We start from the raw sequence: 22,401 nt of genomic DNA, 5'->3' as shown, positions 1-22,401 counted from the left end.
CTGCCTGTCCCTTCCCCCCACCCCCCCCAATAACATGACCTTCCTCCCTGGTAGGAACATATGACGCAGAACTTTACTGCAGAAGAATTAATAAGGCCTAAAAAAAGTATATTCACAAAGAGGAGTGGAAGTATTAGTAATTCACAATTACAGCGTTTATTTATATTTGTAAATATAAACTTAAAAAAATAAAACACTTCATTTAAGAGTGAAATTTAAGTAACTTCATTAGGATGTTGATTTACCAGGTTCAATGATAAACTCTTCTGGCATTCTTATTATTTTAAAGGAACAAAACCCCCTAAAATATCCAATGAAAACCCCAACCTCCTCCCCAAAACAAAAAAACCCCACACAAGCAGAGAGTGTGGAAAAAGGAGAATAGTGGGAGAAAAAACAAAAAGGCAATGAAAAGAACAATCTTCTCTGCTTATGCCATATTAGAGATAAGGCTCCTAAACTCCTTTAGAAGACTAACATATCAATTGCTTTTTATTGCTTAAAAGCCAAACAAACATTATATCCCTGTAGCTGATGAAGAAGCAGTTTTAAGTCTCCCACCACATAACATGAAAAAAGTCAAGACAATTATGTAAACAACTTAGTTATGATTAAATGCATTACAGAAAATAAACTCTGTGAAAGCAATATGCTAAAACCAAGAGTTACAAGAAAGAAAAGAGATCATATTATGCTCTTCATTTAAAAGGCATTGCTTTGTTTGGGTTTTTTTGTAGTGGTGGTTTAAAAAGTTAAGAGACTCACAGTGTTCAGAAACTAACACTAAAATAGAGAAGCAGTAGTTCCTAGTACTAAAACATTTTAAATTCAGAGCAGCAGAGCAGGTAAACTCTAATCCACAAGAGCTTGGGAATACTAAAATAGCATAATGAATAAAGACAACACAGAAATATATCCTGCTAAACAATTAAACTTATGGATTATACTGAAATGAAGTTAATAAACTGTCACAAGTGTAAGCTATAGCTAAAACATTTCACTTATCGGATGAAGGATTACTCAATAAGAATTTTTATTTTTCAGACCAAACAGAATATGCAGGCTTTTAAAAAAGTTTTTCATGCCTCTTTTCACACACATATGAATCTCAATTGCTAAAACAGTCTTCCTGCTCTATAAGCATATAAGTACTTTCCCCATAAGATGCAGCAGAATTCTTACCAAATCAGCACCAGCTTGAAGCAACACATCTGCAACATCAGTATGTCCATTTTCACAGGCATAGGTCAAAGCTGTATCTCCTGTTGCTGTGGTGGCATGAACATTAGCTCCTGGAAACACAACATTATTTTTTTCTTATTGGACATCTCCTTATCAAGTATTTCATATCAGATAAACACAAAAATCAGGGCACTTTATCTGTAACAACAGCTATATCCTACTGACCAACAGCTTCCACAACCCAAGGGCATTGCTCTCATAGTAAAAATCGCTCTTGTAGTAAAAATATTCTGAGCAGAGGGGATAAGCCAAGGCTTGGAAAAAGCATGACTGGCAATCTAAGCACTTAAACCTATACGCTCACATATTCCTACGTTCCCTCTACAGCAATGAAGATTTCAGTTGTTACAACAAATAAAAGTGAATCCAGACAGTTGTCTAGACTATCCATTTGACAGGGAGCTGCATGCCAAGGAAAACCAGACAAAATGCATGTTATTGAATTAGTATTAATATCACAAGACCATACACTTCTACAAATTTCATTTCTTCCCTGCTCTTTAAAATCATTTGCTTTAAAACCTTTTTGTTGAAATAATTTCACTAGCTTTATATATGCCAGCTACATGAAAACTATGCATGATTCTTGCTATGTAATGCATTAGTCTTCAAAAGAAACGCCAATATGATTAGCCATTTTCTTATTTTCAAAGTGTGAGATATATTTAGAGACTCCCTGATACCAAAACAAGGCTCCTCAATTAACTTTCTACATTATCAGAAGTGAAGTGCAAGCAGCATTCCAAGTGAGCTGATGACGGGTGTCACATGCTGGTATCACTGCACAAAGAGACACAGTTGTTACTGTCCCTTGATGAGCAGGGAGCATTACTTTCTAGAATTACAAATCCAGACAATTTTATGCTTATTCTTAGAAAGGACAAACAAATAAATCACCTCCCATAACAAGGAAGATTTCCAAAATGCAACTCCTTTTTATTTATTTATTATTTTAAGCAGTATTACTACACTTTAGTCTCTACCAACTGTAAACTGACAGATGAACATTGAAGTGTCATTTCCCCCCAACTCCACCAAGATTTTACTACTGTATAATGTAGTAGTAAAACTCATTCATCACAGAAATTCAGCAAATTGCAGAATCTGTCTTGCACACTATTTCCCAGGGCACAATTCCTAAAATACTTGTTATTCAGGGAGACTGACTGCAGATAAACAGGCTTAGTCAAAGCAGGAGTAGCAAAAAAACAAGCATTATCTGTGTTAACATTTTGTCCTGAATGCAGTTAGCTGGAAACAATGTTCATAATGAACATTGATTTTTTTAGATATGCAACAGATCTGGTGCTCCATGAGGCACTTTCCTCTGTTAACAGTATCAAACAATATTAAGGTGTAACATACACTATTTTTCTTCTTGCTAAGGTATCTGAGAATATAGTTTCTTGTTACAACACTGCCACCATGTAGCCCAGATATCTTCTAAATCATATAGAACATGTATAATACCTGTTGGCTAGATCATTTGCACTGTACACTTACCTGCTGCCAGCAAGTATTTCACCAATTCAAGATGACCCTCTTGAGCAGCTTCCATCAAAGGCGTTGAGCAACCAAGTTCTATATCAGCTCCTGCCTTAATGAGGAAATCAGCTACTTCAGAAAACCCTCCACAACATGCCAGAGTAAGAGCTGTTTCCTGCGTTTCTTCTGTCTGTGCATTTATATTCGCCCCTAGGAAACAAAATAGCTGTTATTTTAACTGACTAGACACAGGGTAGGAAGGTGAATGCTCATCACCTCACAGTTTGGGTGTTTTAGCTTTGCTCTATATTTACAGCAACAAGCGGTGACAGCCACATACTCTATCAGAGGAGTTTGCACAGAATACCTAGTGGCAAATGGTCAACTCTGCATTCTTCATAACGAACGCTCAAGAAATGACAGTAATCTCACCTTGTGCCAGTAGCAAGGCTACCATCTCTTCATGGCCTTCCCGGGCAGCTTCCATTAGAGGAGTATAACCTTCATCATTAACTTCCTCCAGGTTAGCTCCCCTTTCTATCAGAAGAGCTGCCAACTCCACATGTCCACCACAAGCAGCCAGAGTGAGTGGAGATTCAAATGAATCTGCAGGCATATTCACTTGAGCACCACTGTCTAAAAGCAAGCGTGCCACTTCCACATGTCCATCCTATAAAACAAAGGTCAACACAAAAATCAGGAATAGTTGAAGTCACTTGATGCTGTAGTTGCAAACACTATCATACTACATCTGAAAATGATCCTATAAAAGACAGGGTCTTTTGACTTAGGATAGTTCAGTTTATGACATAGTTATGGTAATACTTGGATTAAACCGACATTTAGGTTTCCATCTACATCTAAGTTAGGTTTAAATGCATGAGGAAAAAAGAGCTAGATATATGTTGGGTTTGGTTTGTTTTTTTTTTTTTCCCCTTTCTTTCTTGGGGGAGTAGGGAAACAGTTATGGGATAAGACTTTCTTAAATATCCAGCAAAATATCTGGGACACAAAAGTAACAGAGATAACAAACAAGTACCATAATAATAAACCCACTACATAACTAAACCCCAAAACAAGCACTGAAAAAAATATATTATTTTTCTTTGTAGTTGATTCATGGTTTCTACAGACCAAAAAAAGCTCCAACTGGCAGCTTCTAGACCTTGGGAAAGATAACTGCAGAGAAACTGAAGTGGGTTACAATGAGGTAGGTAACAGGAAGAGGGAAGACTTGAATAAATCTTAAAGGAGACTGAAAAGTGCCTTGGGGCAAAGCAATCTTTGCCATAGAGGAAAAGAGAATTAGGATCGCCAGAGCAGTCTGTCTGAGCCCTTACCAATCAAAGCATATAAATGCAGCTGCCAGCTTCTCAAGAAACTATTACTAAAGTCCTCAAAGTTCCTTGAAAGAGACCAAGTACCAAAAAAAAAAAAAAAATCCATGTTTAACCTAAGGTGTTGTTTGTAGAGAGTCACAATACCTCTGAAAAGGGGAAAACGTAAAGAAGTTTTGGCATTAGGAAAGAAGAAACACTCACATGGTTTCCCCCTCCTACATAACTTAAGAAACTGGGACACAAACTTGTGGAACAATTTGGAGAATAGATCTTGGAAAAGTGAAACAGATTACAAACTACACCTAATGAAGGGCGAAGGTTCGAGTCGTGCAGAGTGCTCAGTGAGATACAGAAAGTGTGAGGGTCTAATCAGAGGACATTTCTTCAGCATACACAATTAATAGGATAACTTAAGGATGGAAAGGGAACTCAAGTAAAAGACTTGAACTGAAGCATGCTCTTTGTATCTCTCAGTGGAGAGAAAACCACTTGCTGCCTTGCATACTGCAGGTGCATAGGTATTAGGTGCATCACCTTGGTCACTCCGTTTGCCATCCAAAGAAATGTGGGGTTCTTCCAGAAGGAGGAAACTGTCAGCCAGTTTTAATGATGTAGAGCACTGTGTCCTGACACAGTGGTTCTCCTAGGATTTGACAGTTAAGCTGGATTAATTCTTTAAATTAGCCCAAATGCACACTGACAGATTTTGCTAAAGAACTAAAGAATACTTATTCCTGAAGAAGACATAAAAAGGGCCAATTTCAGTGGCAAGTAGCAGATGTTTTTATGTTGTGTCCTTGGAAGGAAATCTAAATAAAAAGTTGGGCAATACTAAAGGAGGGAAAAAAACCAAAACAAACAAACAAAAAACCCCAACCCACATTAGAAGACCTCCCTGCCCAAAGTTAAAGACAGAGTTGTCCAGGCTAGGGCACTGATACCTAAGGGTGATTCAGAAAGTTATAAAGCTAAGAAGAATTCCACTAATTCCCCAAATTAAAGAACTTGCATATTAAGAAAAGCAACCTCAAGCAACCTACCAGTTCCTCTTTCCGATCTCACCAGAACTGTCAGCCAGTAACTCAAACAGCTAACACAGAGCTATAGAAAAGGGGGCAAGAGGGATATCAAACACACAACTCCTGTCAACATTTGTCTTAAATTGACCATGAAGCAGGTATTAAGTAACCTGAGATTGACAGCAATCAAGTCTGTAAATTAGAGACAGGCTGTTGTTCTCCAAGAAGCTGACTAAAAGCCAACAACCACCTCACCTAACTAAAGGCATTATCCTAGGTGTGGCACTCCATCTTGACCAAAACATATTAAAACTCAGAGGCACTTACAATATAACTGGTGATCAAAGACCAGATGTCTCAGCTTCCTGTATCTGCAGTATTCATTAGTTGGAAAACAGTGAAGACTGGGAAAAGTCACAATAATTTGGTTGAATGGTTCCCTTCTGCAAGGGTGCAGCCGAAAGATAAGAAGGAACAAACTCCATCATTCAACTTGGAGTTGGAACTTCAAAGGATCAATTTCCTCTCTGTTGCTTTTAAAGGTCAATATACACTCTGCAATGCAAACTAGTTTGAAACATCCAAGAACTAAAAACGTGCAGGCAACCCACACAACTTTATCTTCCCCAAGCGAGATACTTCATAGCCTCCAAGTCAACCCAGTGCTCAGGCTGTATCACCATGAAAGGAGGGAAAAAAAAAAAAGAAAAAAGAAAGACTAAACCTATACAGAACAGTGGGCTGATTAAAACATTTAGTTTGCAGTCATGCTGCAATCTCCTTTAGGTGACAACATACACCCACTGCAACTGCATCCTTCTGAATTCCTTACTGGCACTAGGCTCTGATACAGGGAAGACTATTCAAGGATACTATTACCATCTCACTATCGGAAGACTTCAACAGCTTGAGACATTATAATCTGACCTTGGTCACTTGCATGATCACCTCACAACTGCACTAAAAGAACACTTGATCCTGCAGCTCTCAAGACTGTAGGAACACTGCAGCCTATCTTCTAAGGATTATAGGCTACTGGGAGCAAATTAAGTTTTCCACTATTCGCTGTGCTTCCTATGAAAACAAGGTCCCTGTTCTTTCTTCAAAGAAGGTCTCCAGCTTGAAGAGCAGATAAAAGGTCACCTAAGGTCTGGACAAAAATGGCTGCAGACATACTTTGACACAATAGCACACTCTTAATAAAGAGGAAGATCTTGGAAAGGGAAGTTCTTCCTCAATGGCTGCTTTGAAATGACATGAGTTGTCCAAGAACTAAGAACTAAACTACTTCTGACCTACCATTTTATTTTCAAAAGAAAAACCTCACAGCACCATTTACAAAAACCTAGAAGAGAGCAAACAATCTCCACATGCAAAACACTTCCTGCAGTGGTGAAAGGACAAGTGTAATGCATTAGTCATCCAGCTCAGTGCACTTCTAGTAGGCTCATACCATGATGACCTGAAAGACCTTGTTTACAAAGTCAAAGGTGGAAAACTAACTCTTACACTGCAAAGAAACAGTGACTTGGGCTCAACCCACCACTTTACTGCATTGCAGATTAGTTGCACCTACACTTCATGTTGGGAGCATATAAAACAACACATCACACCCCCAAAAATTAGAATAATTTTTTCCCCTGTAACCAATTAGGCTGAAAAGCTGGTCACCTATGGTAACTATAGTAAAGGCTTTCTTACTATAAAAAGTAACACACACTCACTTGCAGACCCAAACCAGCTTGTTAACAAAGGCTCACTTTATTTTGTTATCTTTTATTCCTCTCTCATTGAAAAGAGAGCAGTACAAATAAAGGCTATTTACCATGCAGGCCTCCATTAGTGCCGTGTGCATCTCATCTGTTTTATGTTCTTGATCAGCTCCAGCTTCAAGCAAAAAACGAACCATATCTAAATGGCCTTCAAATGAAACAGATCAAAATAAAGAAGCACTTAATATTGTAAACTGTTAGTAGTACAGACAATACATTTAATGAAATAACTTATATTTTCATAGTTTGCTATTACAATTTTTAGAAGTTATAATTTGCAAACCTGCTCTTTTTAAAGTACTCTAAAAAATACCAATGCAAAACAGTCTTTCCCAAAGATACTGCCCAACCATGAGATGAAAACAGACCCCTCTAATTCAAGTTTACACAACAGGAACTTTTCCTTGTGACTTCAAGCTATAAAAGACTGTACTTATTCCTTATTCAACTGTATAGAGATGTATCATTTAAGTGTTCCAAGGCAGCACACAAGTGGGGGGCATTATCTTTTAGAGAAAGGTCCATGTAGATCTGAACTAAACTTTAAGCTTTTTAGTAAAAGCATTCACATATTTCTGAGAACTAAGATACATGTATTATGTCCTCAGACACTATTTTTAAAAGCTTCCACTGAACTTCACCAATACTTGTTTTCAACTCTGTTATGACTTCTGTCATTTTAGAATTTGTCCCTTACAAGTTCTACATCTTAACCTCTTGACGAGCATCCTTTTCCAAGACAAGACTTAGTTTTACATAAACTGATAGGAAAACAACATAGCTCAACCATCTTGCCAAAGATAATGCAGGAAATTTCTAGTCAATGAAGGTCTCACATTACATCACTCTCACAAGAAACAAGAATGCTCCTCCAACACATCCAGGAGTACCATTACTGAAATTTCTCTGTAAGGAACTACTATACGCTGCAGGAAATCCATGACAAATCCAGATGCAAGTTTTCAGATGGGTTATACATGGTATGTATCCTCCAATTCTAACCAGAGGCAAAACCTGAAGTTAGTATGACAATAATCTGCATCATTAAAGCTTCTATTACGAGAAAAACAATTGTTGGAAATTTTATGAAGGTTTTTGAAAGAAAAAAAAAAAAAACTTGGAAGCACAGTGGATTAGCACTGCACTAAGTTACTTTCTATATAAACTTTAAATAGCAAAATAAATTAAGTCAAAAGTTCATAATACTTAACAATTTATAGACATCCTCCAAAATTACACTAAATGAAAAGTATCCAGTAATAATGCTAGCATTTGCACCCCATCAGGTATTCCAGGAAGACTTGTTCTAACTTCACATTTTCCTAACAGCTAACAGAGATGTTTTCAGAACTTGCAGATATTTAGTGAGGGGAAGCTGAATGAAATAGGGAATGTGGTAGTGAGGGAAGAGGAGAGTGGCAGTGTGTCAAAGCACAAGTTTGGATGCAGCCAGTCACGAGTTTTCACCTGCAACATGTCGAATACACGTCCACCATATCTGAACACAAGTAGACAGGATTAATACCACTACATCACGGATGAGCATTTCCTGACATAGAGTTTAAAACCAAGATCCAGTATTCCAAAACTCCTAAGAAAATATTCGAAGTACAGCTGGAAGCTTTAGTTAGATAAAGCCTAGCAAATAAATTCAAACAAAAATACAAAACAAGGCAAGAGACAATACCTTTATAGCATGCAAGTGTAAGTGCACTTTCTTTGAACTCGTTGGAGTGAGTGTTGATTCCTGCACCATATTCCAGCAATACTCTTGCAACCTCAACATGACCCGCACTGGCTGCTTCCATTAAGGGGGTATGCCCATTCTCATTGTGGTCTTCTATATTAGCACCGGCTTTCAATAGCACCTTCACTATGTCAACAAAGCCCCCAGCACAAGCATAAGTGAGAGCTGTGTTCCCTGCAGAGAAGAAGTAGTTTACATGAAAGGCCTTTTCATCATCCACTCCTAATACAGGAAAGAAAATTAGTTTTAACATCTCTGAACAAAATCAAGTACATCACTAGCAGCAGCTTTTTACCTCACAGCAATGTTACTCCAGCCAATAATTTCAGGCTGGGTATAAAAATCACAACACGACTATAATGTGAAAGAGTTTTAATGCTAAGCCAATATTACAAATCAGGATTTTTTTCTTTTATAATTATGTTTCCTACTTCAGCCCACAAAGAGAGACCAAATACATGCGCGCGCGGGCGCACACACACACACACACGAAGATCAATGAGTAATTTTCACGCTCACTGTGAGTTTGGGCAGAGGGGTGTTTGGTTTTTTTTGCCTGAGACTGTATCCTGCAATCCCTTGAAAAACTTTTAGGGGCTAGATGAAAATAAATTTCTAATTTAAAACTCCAGTACTGTAAGTGACAGACAATTACGTATGGCTCATGTTTTAAATGCTACTGTTAATTTTAAGCTAAGTTCTGCTTAATATGGCTAAACATCAAGATAAAAAGAACATTTCATAGTTCAGACACCTGACTTTTTTTAAATTTGAACAAAGTTTAAATTCCATCTTAATATTAGCAGAATCCAACTGCAGGTTAATACTCCTAGCAAGGTTAGTTAAGCTGTGGTCAAGCATCAGCAGTGTAGACAACATTCAATGCTCAAAGAATTGTACCTCCGCTTTGGTAAAAAAACAATAGACCGAAATAAGTGGTCTTGACCAGATGTGTCCCATGGTCTTCTTACTGGCTAATTCTGGATTATACAGATAAGAAAAACTAAACTTCATGTATTTTTCTGGTCATCTAACACCACAGTGGTTTTCACGGGAAGAGTGCTTTCCATTACAGTTTATATTTAAAACAATCTTTAATAATGGCCAGGTAAGACTCTAAACAAATCCTCTATGTGTCTGGCCTATTCTTAATAGTTCCTGTCATGTTTTCTTGTGAATTAAACTATCTGACAAAAACACAGATGTTCAGAACAGCTGCACATCTTATATGCCAATCTTATTAATTCTTCGTGTTCCTGCTTCCCAGTTACCTGTTGAAGATTGTGCGTTGACGTCTGCACAATGAACAAGGAGAAGTTTAACAATATCTACATAGCCTCCACTGGCAGCTGCCATTAAGGGAGTTATGTCTCCTTTATTCCCTCGATCTTCAACATTTGCATGCATTGCTAGTAGCACCTAGAGAAAAAAGTTCACTTTAATAAATAAATTATAACACCGACTTTTAGTTTGCTTTTCGTTCAGTGGGGCTTGTGAGAATGATTCCCCAGCCAGCCATGACATTCCCTTGCAGTAATACCCCCAATGGTGAAGCACAATGGCACTCCCCAGGGCCATCTATAATTACTACCTGCACTGTGCTCTGCTTCAGGAAGTGCTGATTTTCTACATTTGTTCATATCTGCTAAAATCAACATTAAGTTACAGTGCAATACTGACATTTTCAAAAGTCACAGGGCAATGCACTAACCAGAATGACAGCAGAGAAACTGTAAACTTGCATTAGTGACCACATCACACATTGGGTCAAGCTTACAGGTAAACAATTTTCTCCCTGTACTCTTCCCTGGCACCAAAACATGAAGCTGGCCACTTTCTGAGAACTATCACCTAAATATCTTCAAGCACAAATTCTGCCCTTAGATACATAAGTATAAAAGCCAAAAATTAACAAATTAATCCATTGTTTTTACAGATGTGATTAAAAAAAAAAGATTGAGTGAGAGAGGCATGAGCTTTTAGAAGGTAACCACTTGTAGTGTTTGATTTTGCTGCTATTTTAGATCCTCTTGCAATGTCTACTTGGCAGAACAGCTTGACTACATCTAGACCAATGCCAGAAAAGCAGATACATCATAAAACGCAAGACACATTCCTCAGACGAGTCCCTTAAACCTAAAGGCATATATGATGGCATTTTTCCCTTAAAAAGACAAATGATAACTGGAAGCCCACAATAAATTGTATTAACTGATACTCTGTTTAGAGTATAAAAAATTATTATAATCAGAATAGCTAAAATGTTTACCTACCAAAGCAGCCCCTTAGACAGTGCTTCACAAAGGTTTAGTTGTGATTACATTTGTTACTTACTTGTGCCAATTCATAATATCCTGCTGAACAGGCCAAGCAAAGGAGACTCTCCCCTTCTTCAGTATGTTCATTTACGCTTCTTCCTTCATCCAACAGCTTCCGGACAGCATTTACATCCCCATCTGAGCATGCTTCTGCCAAACTGCGACTGGAAAATCAGTTACCACAGAATAAGCTCAGAACAAATCTGCCATAGATGGGTAGCTTTCCTATGCAAGGAAGAAGTCTTCACTTAGAGACTCACATTAGTACTAAGCCTTGCTAGAAAAATATACCTTACAGATTTAAGAAAAAATATATACATAAACATTATTTCCATAGGTGCAACAGAGATAAAGAACTTGCTTATGTCTAAATTAGCTCTTGTCCTCATCAGTTGCTAACTCTCATAAGCCTCATACAGACTAGATGCAAAGAAGAGTGCTCAAAAGCAGGTAACTTGTGGTATTTGCAAGACACAGAAGTAAACCCCACTGATGCTATTCACACTTTGGCTGAATGCCAGACACACAGAGGCTATGATCACGACAAACTACTGACTATGGGTACCAAGGCTAATTTCTAGTAGACATAAAGCCAAAAAGTAAACAGCCTAGTATCAGAGAGACCACTAATACTGAATACTGCAACAAGACAAACTTCCAACCGTTGTCTCTGCTGTAGTGGGACTACTTCCTTCTCTACACTAGCCAAAAGACTTTTTTTTCTTTTAATTCAAAACACCAGTTTCTTAATTTAAGTAGCCATTTCAAAGAAAAATCCTTGCCTTACCTAATGACATCTTAAAGGAAGAAAGGAGAAGAGCCTTACAAAAGTTTACTGTGTTTCCTTTCATGCACTGTTAAAAGCATATTACAGAAGTTTTCAGATGGATGAAATAAGCCAGTTGAACTGCACGTTTTTTAAACAGCAATAACACCACAAATCCTACATGGAATGCTACTAACTCATCCTTAAAAAAAGCATAAGAGGTAATTACAAGCTAAGAGTCAAAAGGAAAAGACAAGACAAACCTTGAGTTCTTGGCATCTAAAAGCGCTATAATCACTATAAAGTCTATAATCACTACTTCAACCATCATTAACCTCTGAAGTAGAAGAGAATAGCTATTTCCCCCAAGACCTAGGAAAGTACACTAATCAAATCTTGAAAAAGATGAGCTGAGCTTCAATTTCAAACCAAGTCACCTGTCCTTTAAATCTTTTTCTGTACAAAAAAAAAAGTCTAACAGCAAAGACAACTGTTAAAGCACTGCTAAAAACAAGTGTAAACAAGTGCAAGTCATGCTCAGTACCAACTCAGTTACACTTCTCCAACTGATGATATAATTTTATTTAGAAAATACATGCAAGGAATCATGGTCCCTCAGCCACTGGGAACCAAACCACAATCAATGCCCTGGTGGGAAGGGGAAGGGAGGAAGAGCTTTTTGTGGTAACAGCAGTGGACTGTATGTGATGCATTCCTATCAGTATATTTTATTTGCAAGATATGGAAGCTTGTTGCTTAAAACAAAAACTAGTACACTCAGATTCATTAAAAACTTCAAACTTCTACTCTTCTTCTGTAAAAGACAGAAGTTCACTCAAGAAATTCACTCACAATGAAGAAAATATCCATTTGAGCACAAAGTTCCCTCAGGAAGGCATGCAAGTCTCAATTTTCAACTCTTCAAAGACTGTAACGGTTAAAACATGTTAAGTCCCTTATTTTAAAAGGAACTCATTTGCCATATACCCCAAAATGAAATAAACTGTGGTAGCAGCTGCTAGATAAAAGCTGAGATCTGACTGAAAGAGAATATCCAGTATCTGATCACTTACATTTGCATTGTAATCACTAAGTATTTTAAGCAAAAAAAAATGGTATTTTGGTAAAGTGTATTATTTGACTACATAGTCAAATTCATATACTGAAGCAAAGGGATCCCACTAAAAGGCTGCAGGACACTATCAAACCTGCCACCTTCTCCTGGGAGGTAGTAAGGGACAGCTGTGCGCTCATGGCACAAGCAGTCAAAGAGCCTTGCTGCAACCCACACGTAACCAGGCATTTACAGCTTGGGCTCCCATGTTCAGCTGGGAGGAGAGTGGGGATTCGTGTACTTTTGCACACACATAGTCTAGCCTTTAGAAACGGGAGCCACCCAACACCATAACCTGTGAGACAAATCCTGAAGCAGGTCCCATCATTCTCAGAAGATGACCTTAAGCCACCTCATATAATACAGAACTGCAGTGAAACCAAATATGGTCTGGGAAAAAGCTATTAAAAACAAGACTTGTAGTTGATTCTAGTTGACCCAGGCACCTCAGGGGGTCTCCCATTTTGCCCTCTGCTCAGGTTCCCTTTGAGGTACTTCCAACACATTTTGTAAAAGTGACAAGAATGACACTGGGATGCTCTTCCAAATTAAGCACAGGATGCTCTTGACCTTTGCTCCAAGGGTGCATTGCTGGCTTATGTTCCACTTGTTGTCCACCACAAAACTCAGGTCTTTTTCTCAAATGTTGACTTCCAGCCATTCGGCCCTCCCCATCCATATCAACGCACAGAGATATTCGTCCCCAGGTGCAAGACTTTGCATTTCCCTTTGTTGAATTTCATGAGATTCCTGCTGGCCCCCTTCTCCAGCTTGTCAAGGTCCCTCTGAATGGCAGCACAACCATCTGGTCCACCAACCACTGCTTTCAGTTTTGTATCATCTGCAAACTTGCTGAGGACGTACTCTGTACCATCACATGGGTCACCGATGAAGACATTAAACAGTACTAGCCCCAGTATCATGCCCTGAAGTACAACACTAGCAACTTGCTTTCACCTGAACTTCGTGCTACTAACAAATCTGAGCCTAGTAGTTCAGACAGTTTTCAATCCACCTCACTGGTCTGTACTTCATCAGCTTGTCCCACAGGATGCTGTGGGATACAGCATGAATACTTGCTGAAATCAAGATAAGCAGCAGCCACTGCTCTCCTCTCACCTACCAATGCAGCCATCTCATCGTAGAAGGCTATCAGGTCAGGTTTGATCTCCCCTTTGTAAAACCATGCTGACTACTTCCCATCACCATTTTGTACTTACTATGCCAGGAAATGGTTTCCAGGAGGATTTGCATCATCACCTTTTCAGGGACTGACTTGAGTCTGACCTGCCTATAAGTCCCTTGGATCCTCTTTCTTGCCCTTCTTGAGCACAGGGGTGACATTTCTTTCTTCCAGTCCTCAGGAACCTCCCTCATTCCTCATGACCTTTCAAATAACTTGAGACTGGCCTCGCAGTGACAACAGCCAGCTCCTTCAGTACTCATGGGTACATCCTATCAGGTCCCATGAACTTGTCCGCTGGATTATGTCCAACCTGTTTAAATGCTCCCTGACCTGGTACCAACCAAGGGCAAGCCCTCCTTGGTCCAGACCTTCCCAGTCATCTCAGGGGCCTGGGATTCCTGAAAGCAAACCACACCAGTAAAGCCCAAGGTAAGTGCAGCATTCACTACCTCCTCCTATTCTGTGTCCCCGTCACTAGGTCCCCTGCCATATTCTGAGGCAGGCCCACATCTTCCCTCATCTTCCTTTTGCAGCTGATATACTCACACTAGTAGATCTTACTGCCTTTCATGCCCTTTGCCAGATTCAACTCCAGGTGGGCTTTGGCCCTCCTAATCACAACCCTGTATGCTTGGACATTGTCTGTATATTCCCCATGGGCCACCTGGCCTGCTTCCACCTCTTGTACGCTTCCTTTTTATGGTCAAGCATGCTTCCCCAGCTTATTTTCATCTCCCCATGTTTTGATTCACAAGTAATTTCTCTAGCTTGTTAGGAAATGAAACTATATTTGTTCTGTATTTGTATTTACATTTTGAGTACTGACTCAAGACTACCGCCTTTACTGTAAGCACTTTGTTTTGCAAATCCCAAGCCTGAATTTCAAGAAGATATCCATATGAAAGGAAACGTAAGTCTTTCAATTTTTGATCCTAGATCTTAAGTTCAACAGTATATGCAGTCACACCATCCCAACAGTTTAGGAACTATTTGCCTAGTAGAGTAGAAAATATTGTCAGAGTAGAAAATATTTCAGGACGCCTAAAGATGGTTTGGAATTACCAACATAGAAGAAAGCTTTTGATGCCATAGGACAAATCTTCAGTTTTGTCATCATGGGAGTTAAATGCCATCCTCATTAATTATCAGTTACAAAAAGTTATCCGATAACACGGTTTTCATTTTCCCCTAAGTTCCTGAGCAAGATCCTGGGACAAATTGCTGCCCTGTAAGTGTGAGTATTCTCTTCCAACTTTTAATACAATGAACTAGATTCATTAGTTTCCAAAGTATGCTGAGGCAGTAATTAGAGAACTATCACCAACTCTTCTACATGTACGAATTTAACCTGTTTTTGAAAAAAAAAAAAAAAAATCAACTGTCTAGTTGTCTAGTACACAGAAAGAGCAGCAGGTTAGAAAGTAACATTTTTGTGTACTTTTCTCTTACACTTTGAAGCCAATAACCTGATAGGACAGTAGTTACACCTTCAGATTCAATAACTGCTTCTACTAGTAGTAGAGCAGATACACTACCAAGTACTAGCTATAAAATTAACTGAATTTGAAATTAAAAATACAAACTTGCATTCTACAGTTGGGAAACTAGGGGTGGGGAGTGATCAATACATACTTGTCCACTTGTCCTGCATTGTGATTGTTCTCTGCTCTCATCCGCGTCAATGCAGCAGCAGCTTCATCCAGCGCACAGCTGACAGAGGACGTCAGTCTTCGGAGAACCTCAGGATCTGCGAAGGCTTTACCATCGGCAGTGGACAATTTACCAATTCCTTCAGTGTACGTTCGTTCATCAGTCAAGTTAGTATGAAAGTCACACAAAAGAAATGCAAAGACACTATTTTAGATTTCAGCCACATGCACTATTAGTTAAAAATCATTTGCAAACATGCCAGAAAATCAGCTACTTAAAAGTAACTGTTAACATTTGCCTAAGACCTGAACATTTAATTAACCATAATACAGCAGTAAGAAAACTATTTTTCAACTGGCAGCTTCATTACCTGTCCCAAATTCCCAACTCATACCTTTGAAGAATAAAATAAAACATTAAAAAAAAAAATCTTGGGGGGAATAAGGATAAGTCCAGGGGTCAAGCCCAAAACCAGAAGTTTGGGAAACAGGGATTATTCTACAGGCTTGGTTTAATATTTTCTGAATGTGAAGAATTTTCTAATTTAAAATGTAAAGTTATTACCTCTTTCCCACCCAACTTCACCCAAAATGAAGTGGACTTAGCTCTAATATATCTTTTCTTTTTTAAAAGTAGGAAAAAACTTTAGAAAGTTATTAGCTTAAATTCCCAATAATTTAACATTCTAAACTGCACAGCTCTAGCTACAGACACTAAAATTACAAAACAAAATTTCAAATATTTATGTATACTTGAAATCAATGCCCCCTCTACACTAACATTACACAGCAGAAATGCTTAGACTCAAGGAACTTTTGTAACAGGTTCTTTTATCAAAACAGTTTCTTTGCTGCAAGACTAAAGCTGAAGGCCAATACAGAACAGCACCATAAGAAGGTATTTATCCCACTCATTTACATGGCTGATATAAAATTATGGTACAGCTGTGTACTTTTACTCCATACAGTTCAGCACAGCCTATTTTACATATGCAAACAGCACTGCACAGTTGCCTCTGCGGTGTAGGCAGGGCTTATATTTGCATATACAAATGTGCAAATAGTGTAAGGAAATGCACTGATGAATAGTACCCCCCCCCCCAAATCAATTTCACATGCTACAGAAAAAAAAAAATGGTTACTGGTTTATAGATTAGCTACCTTCAGCAGTGATGTATCAGTAACTTTTCAATTCCTTAGCTGTTAAACAGGGTCAAATTAGATATAAAGCTCTGAAAACAACATATCTTTTACCTCAAAATATTTGCTATTTGGTATGTGCATATCTCTGCAAGACTGATTCACACCATGTCTCCCACAACCCAGCCTGTAATTATGACAGAATAAACACTGAAATCATACTCTGAAAGTTTCAAACATTTGTCTTCAGACAATGTATTTCCCCAGTTTGAGAGCATCCAATTTGCTTCTCATTAATGTAAGAATCAATACTTACCAAATTTCTCCACCCTGAAAACATTTTAGGCCAGCATACCCCAGGCACACTGTGTTACATCACCCATCATCGCTGCTGCAGTGCTGGTAAGTGTTGGCTTACAGTATTCAAACTCAGTGTTGCTGGAAATGATGAGAGTCCCTATCCTGTCATCAAGGCAGACGCCTACGATGGGGTGCAGAAGTTTACTTGGCCGACTGAAACCGAGCACGGGCTATGAAGGTTGAGATGAGCTGCTTAAGCAACCGGGTCAGATCCAAGCGTACTACCTCCCTAGCTCCAACATCCTACCTCCGGATCACTTCAGCAGTGTCAAGAGGCTACGAAAAACAATTTATTATGAATTACCCACTCCACAGTAAAATGAGAAATTACAACTAGATCTGTCTACACCATACCCATCTGGTCTTCAAAGACTGTCTAGTGCACTGCAGAGCAATCAGAGCAGAGAAACATAGTGCCACGGACTCTTGACTCCACGTACTTCAAGAGGCTATCAGCCACATGCCCCCTTCCACTGCCAAACTGTTGAGGCCATAACCCTTCTAGCCACTGCTGTTAAATATAGTGAGGCTATAAACAACAAGCCTCAAACACCACAGCTCACACCTCACATTAATGTAAACCGAATTTGTTGTTGGTTTAAAAGGGGATGTAAGTCATGTTCGGCTCTGCAGTTGCAGCAGGTGGGACAGCAGGAGATAGAGGAGATAGTCACTGCGAAACTGCACTAGGGCATTGATTTAGTACTAAACACACTGAGAAAGTGATAGTTTTTACATAGATCTGCTTCCCAGGACAGGTCACAGAGTAACTACACAGATGTTTACACTAGCTATTTCTGGTGGCAGTGCTGGCTTACGCTAGCTTGCAGAGTACATGAAAGCACTGCCTAAGGAAAGAAAGGGAATTAAGTCTTCACAGCTCAGCACTGAGGCCTCATCTAGGACCGCTGCAACCAAAGCTGAACACTGCAGTAAGCAAAGTAGAAAAGTACTTGAGAGAAATCCACAGGATTTAGAAAAGTGACCCGAGTAAAGTCTAAAAAAGCATAGATTTAGCTTACAAGGAGCAGCACAACAACAGTTTCCCTCCACTTAGACGGGTCTCATGAAGGAGCTGGTAAAGAGCTCTACTGCCAGCAAAAGAAGTGAGAAATAAAAAGTCCAGTAAAAACAAAACAAAAAACAAAACAAAACAAATCACCCTCAAAACCCCCAAACAAACAAAACCAAAATGACCTGGCTATCTCAAACTAAGCTGGATATCTCAATCATTTCAAATCATTAAGGTAGTAGATCAGACAGGTTACCTAGACAAGCAGAACCTACACTTGACTATTCTCTCCATTTTTAAAGTTTGCATGTTGAAGCATTCATACACGGGATTTCTGAAGGCAAGAGAAATCACACCATGGATCCAAGTCCTGTATCCTGTAAAGACAAACAAACTCCAACTGCTGCAGAGCTCCTGTTCCAAAGCATCTGTTTTCATGGATTACTGCTGCTGGTGTCTGGGAGGACTTACCAACCACAGATGACTGGCTCCCCCTTCTAGCTAGTAAAAGCACGCTTACAGCTCACTAGTTTCCTACTTTGTTCCAAAAAAGGTGCTATAACCACAGCAAGCACTTTCGGAGGGTAAGCTGAAGATGCCTTTTATTTACCTCACCAGCTAGGACTCAACCCAGGTGCCATCCCCAGCTGTTAATTTCATACTTTTTTATATATTGCACATGCCAAAACTAATCAACAGCCACAGAAGACATCAGAGCAGACATTTGTTAGGCTGGATGGAGTAAAAGGGAGACAGACTACAAGAATTACCACTGCAGACACCCATTCATTTATTTCCCTTCTGCAAGTTTACAGTACCATCTAAATAATTGCTCAGTTTTTACTTCACTGTGATTTAGGATGACTATGCCAGAATCTTACTGCTGTAACACTCACTTACCTTTTAATTTCTAATTTAATTGGTTTTGTCCATTTCATAAGTATTTGCTCTTGTGTCACTCTCCCAGGTGTTTAAGACACCTCAGACACAGGGCCAGAAACAACCTGATCTACCTGCAGGTGCTGGGCTAAAACTCTTCTTGTCTCCTCCCATCCAACAAATACTGAAAGCATCCTGAAGACCATTCTCCACATTTACTCAAATTCATCCTTCTTGCACACAAGTGATCACAATTTCTCACATTATTGCAGTCTCACCAGCATGTTACTGATTACTGATCTAACACTACCTGAACTGAAACCTAGTGTTTGACATTCTCTTTTTTTCTGCACAGCAATGGCACATTTTCAGGAATACAAGCCATCACAAAGGTTGTTTAACATCATCTTTTCATGGACTCATCACTGTTGCAGGATAAGTCTGAAAAGAGAATATGGGAGCCACTGAGGACTGTTTTTTATTGAGAACAGTCCATAGTCATTAACCATATCGAGATGGTGACGTTCCCAATGCAAAGTTACAGCTTACCAGTCAAATTATGAAGAGCATGTTCATAAGTAAACCAAAAGGAAGTACCTCCATACAACACGAGCTGCCACGCAAAGACCAAAAAGGTGAATTTAAAAATAGATAGGTTCACAGAAGGGTTTACAATAATACTAAGAACAGTGGCCCTGGGAAGTCACTATTTAAGGACATTCCTGAACAAGAGACTACTGGAAGGATAGAGAGAGGAGAGACTATCACTTGTACTGCAATTTCACTGCTTTTCCCTCAAGTGTCCACAGCTAGCCCACTGCAGGACACAGGGAGCTAGACACATCTTCAGTCTGCCTTCATGGGGCAGTTCTTTAGCTGAGCACCTTCTGCTGAAGCCACATGCCAGTGTGTTCACAAACCCTGGCAGGGACAAGGCCAGTAGCATTATCTAACAACTGAAAAGAAAGCTCTTAACTAAACCTGGGAACAGGTTGTCTAGAGGAGTTGTGGATTCCCCATCCCTGGAAGTGTTCAAGGCCAGGGTGGATGGGGCTTAGAGCAACCTGACCTAGCGAAAGACATCCCTGCCCATGGCAGGGGGGTTAGACCAGATGATTTTTAAAGGTCACTTCCAACCCAAAACCTATTCTATGATTCTACAGTCTCCTCTGACTGGAAATAGATGACCTAGCTCCTCCCCATCCAACACATCAACACACAGACTGTAGATCTCTAAATTAAGAGAGAAAAGCATGAATTCCAAGATCTGCAAGCAGATTAGTCCTTCTACTGAGCCACAAACCACCAATTCTATGGTACACAGATTCGGGCTGGACCTGAAAAGGATATTTCCACCAGTTTAAACAAGTCAACAATTCAACAGTTTAACAGAGATTAAATGCCCAGTACAACTGACTACTATATAACTAGGTTGAATCTGGAGCAGATGGCTTTTTTTTTTTTCCTAAAGCTACTGTGGCACACAGCATGACTGAACTTAGTGGCAGATAATGCCAGATGTTCCTCAAGTTAGTGCCACACTACTGAACTATTTACATTACCCTGAAGTTAATTACAGAGGTGTATTAGAACAAGATCACCTTTCAAGGGAAAAGCTTGCTCATCAGATACACACCTACGCACCTATAACGAACACTCCGATTTGAAGCATGGGCTTCCTTGTTGACTTTAAGACACATTAGGATATTCCTACCATGTAACTACCAAGGTTACAGTTGTAGGATAACCTGAAATGAGCTGGTAACATCTCAGTGTGATCTTCCTCAGTTTAACGAGTCAAAGATACAGATACCACCTCAGAAAAAACAGAATACAACCAGGGTTGTGTCTTTGGAAGACCCAAAAGAGCACAACCTTATACCGCTGGTGTGATTTTGCCATGAGGAATCAGAGATTACATTCTCTGAAAACCATGTCCCTGTATTTTCAGAATTTGAACACAGAAGTTGAAAGCCATGAATATATCTTAAGGAACCAACATGAATAACCTAGGCCAAAGTTGTTTCAAGCTCACTGCAGTAAAGGAACCAGTCAAATACCCACACTTGAGCAACCATTCCCTTCACTTCTATTTCAAGAAAAGGAACACTCTCACAGGAGCATCAGTTGCTCTACCCTCCCTAAGGACAAAGAAAATACTTAAGCGTAGTTTCTAGCTAGTAGCTCATAATTATCACCACTTAAAATAACTGTCGGCTTTGTACCAGAGTGATTTCTTTTTAAGGTAAGTCCTTCATACCACACACAACTGGTGTCAGCATATGCTTTGACCAAAAGAGATTGCTCCAAAGAGATCAACATATCTAAGCCTAAGAGGTAATGTCCAATAACCCTCACAAAAAACTGCAGAATCAGTGGTGATTATGTTCCTTCCCCAGTCAGTTCCAGCACACCATATGTTCTAACATACACTTGAGGCCATTCACCTGCTAATGTGTCCAATTTATGATCTCACATTCATCACAAAGTCTAACTCAACTTAAGCTCACATGGAATCATCTGCTGGTCCCAGAAGCTTAAAGGGATTCTCCATTTTCCTTGAGGTCTTGTATCACTTGTCCCCCAAAGGCAGGTTCTGATGGAAATGTGGACAGCTTTGAAAGCCCAAAAGAAGAATTAAATGAGAATTCTGGCCCAGAAATGTGTCTCTATTTTTTTTATTTTTTTTAATATGTCAAGAACCTGCTTTAATCAGCATGGCGTGCAAGTAGCACCTCAGACAAGGTGAAGTGGGTTCAAGGAAGGAGAGAGGGGACTTCATTTTAGCTTCTTTATTTGAGTCCCCATTCAGAGGAATCGAGAAGTTCTACACTGTCAAAAGCAACTGCCACAGTCTTGTGCCAACAAGCAGTAACTCTACCAGAAAAGTATTAATACTAGCACATCACACAGTTGCTACTGCAAGACAAGGCAGCAACATGAAGGACTGAGCACACCCTTTTCTGGAAGGTCTCAGGTGGCTTAACTCAAATTCTCAACACAGGTACGGCTCCCCTAGCAGCATACCAGAGGAATTCAGTTCAGGCATGTTAAAAGTAGAACCTAAGGGAAGATTTCCTAAAGAAGAGATTTCTCAGGACCTTTTAATCCACATGCTATAAGTTTATTTCTGTTAATACTTCGGAGCAGTGCAGCATCTGCAGAAAATTACCACCTACTATTTTCTGTAAATTCTAGCAGTGGCGGAAGCAAGCAGAGATGATATCAGCCATCTACCAAACAGCAGGCTGCTGCTCTCTGCAATGTCGTAACTTCCTGCTTCATGTATTTTAACAGAAAGTGATTTTTGTAATTCCCCATATAACTAACAAAAAAGTGTACACTTCACCCCTCTCCGATGATGTCAAAATA

General features: G+C 39.4%; 1 protein-coding gene across 1 annotated transcript in view; it reads right to left on the bottom strand.

Moving 5' to 3' along the window:
• ANKHD1 (ankyrin repeat and KH domain containing 1) overlaps nt 1-22,401 on the bottom strand; it is a 108,041-nt gene that overhangs the window by 64,477 nt on the left and 21,163 nt on the right. Inside the window, exons 2-9 of the mRNA XM_010565980.1 lie at nt 15,622-15,778; nt 10,940-11,087; nt 9,877-10,024; nt 8,546-8,827; nt 6,912-7,006; nt 3,160-3,397; nt 2,746-2,937; nt 1,183-1,292 (exon numbers count right to left, since the gene is read on the bottom strand). Coding sequence (XP_010564282.1) covers nt 1,183-1,292; nt 2,746-2,937; nt 3,160-3,397; nt 6,912-7,006; nt 8,546-8,827; nt 9,877-10,024; nt 10,940-11,087; nt 15,622-15,662 — 1,254 coding nt within the window. The 5' untranslated portion in view covers nt 15,663-15,778. The remainder of the gene's footprint in view (nt 1-1,182; nt 1,293-2,745; nt 2,938-3,159; nt 3,398-6,911; nt 7,007-8,545; nt 8,828-9,876; nt 10,025-10,939; nt 11,088-15,621; nt 15,779-22,401) is intronic.

The sequence above is a fragment of the Haliaeetus leucocephalus genome, unplaced genomic scaffold, assembly GCF_000737465.1.
Source record: "Haliaeetus leucocephalus isolate CR32 unplaced genomic scaffold, Haliaeetus_leucocephalus-4.0 Scaffold199, whole genome shotgun sequence".
Classification (NCBI taxonomy): domain Eukaryota; kingdom Metazoa; phylum Chordata; class Aves; order Accipitriformes; family Accipitridae; genus Haliaeetus; species Haliaeetus leucocephalus.
Note: the sequence above shows the minus strand (reverse complement) of the source record. Positions and strands in the feature narration are given on the sequence as shown.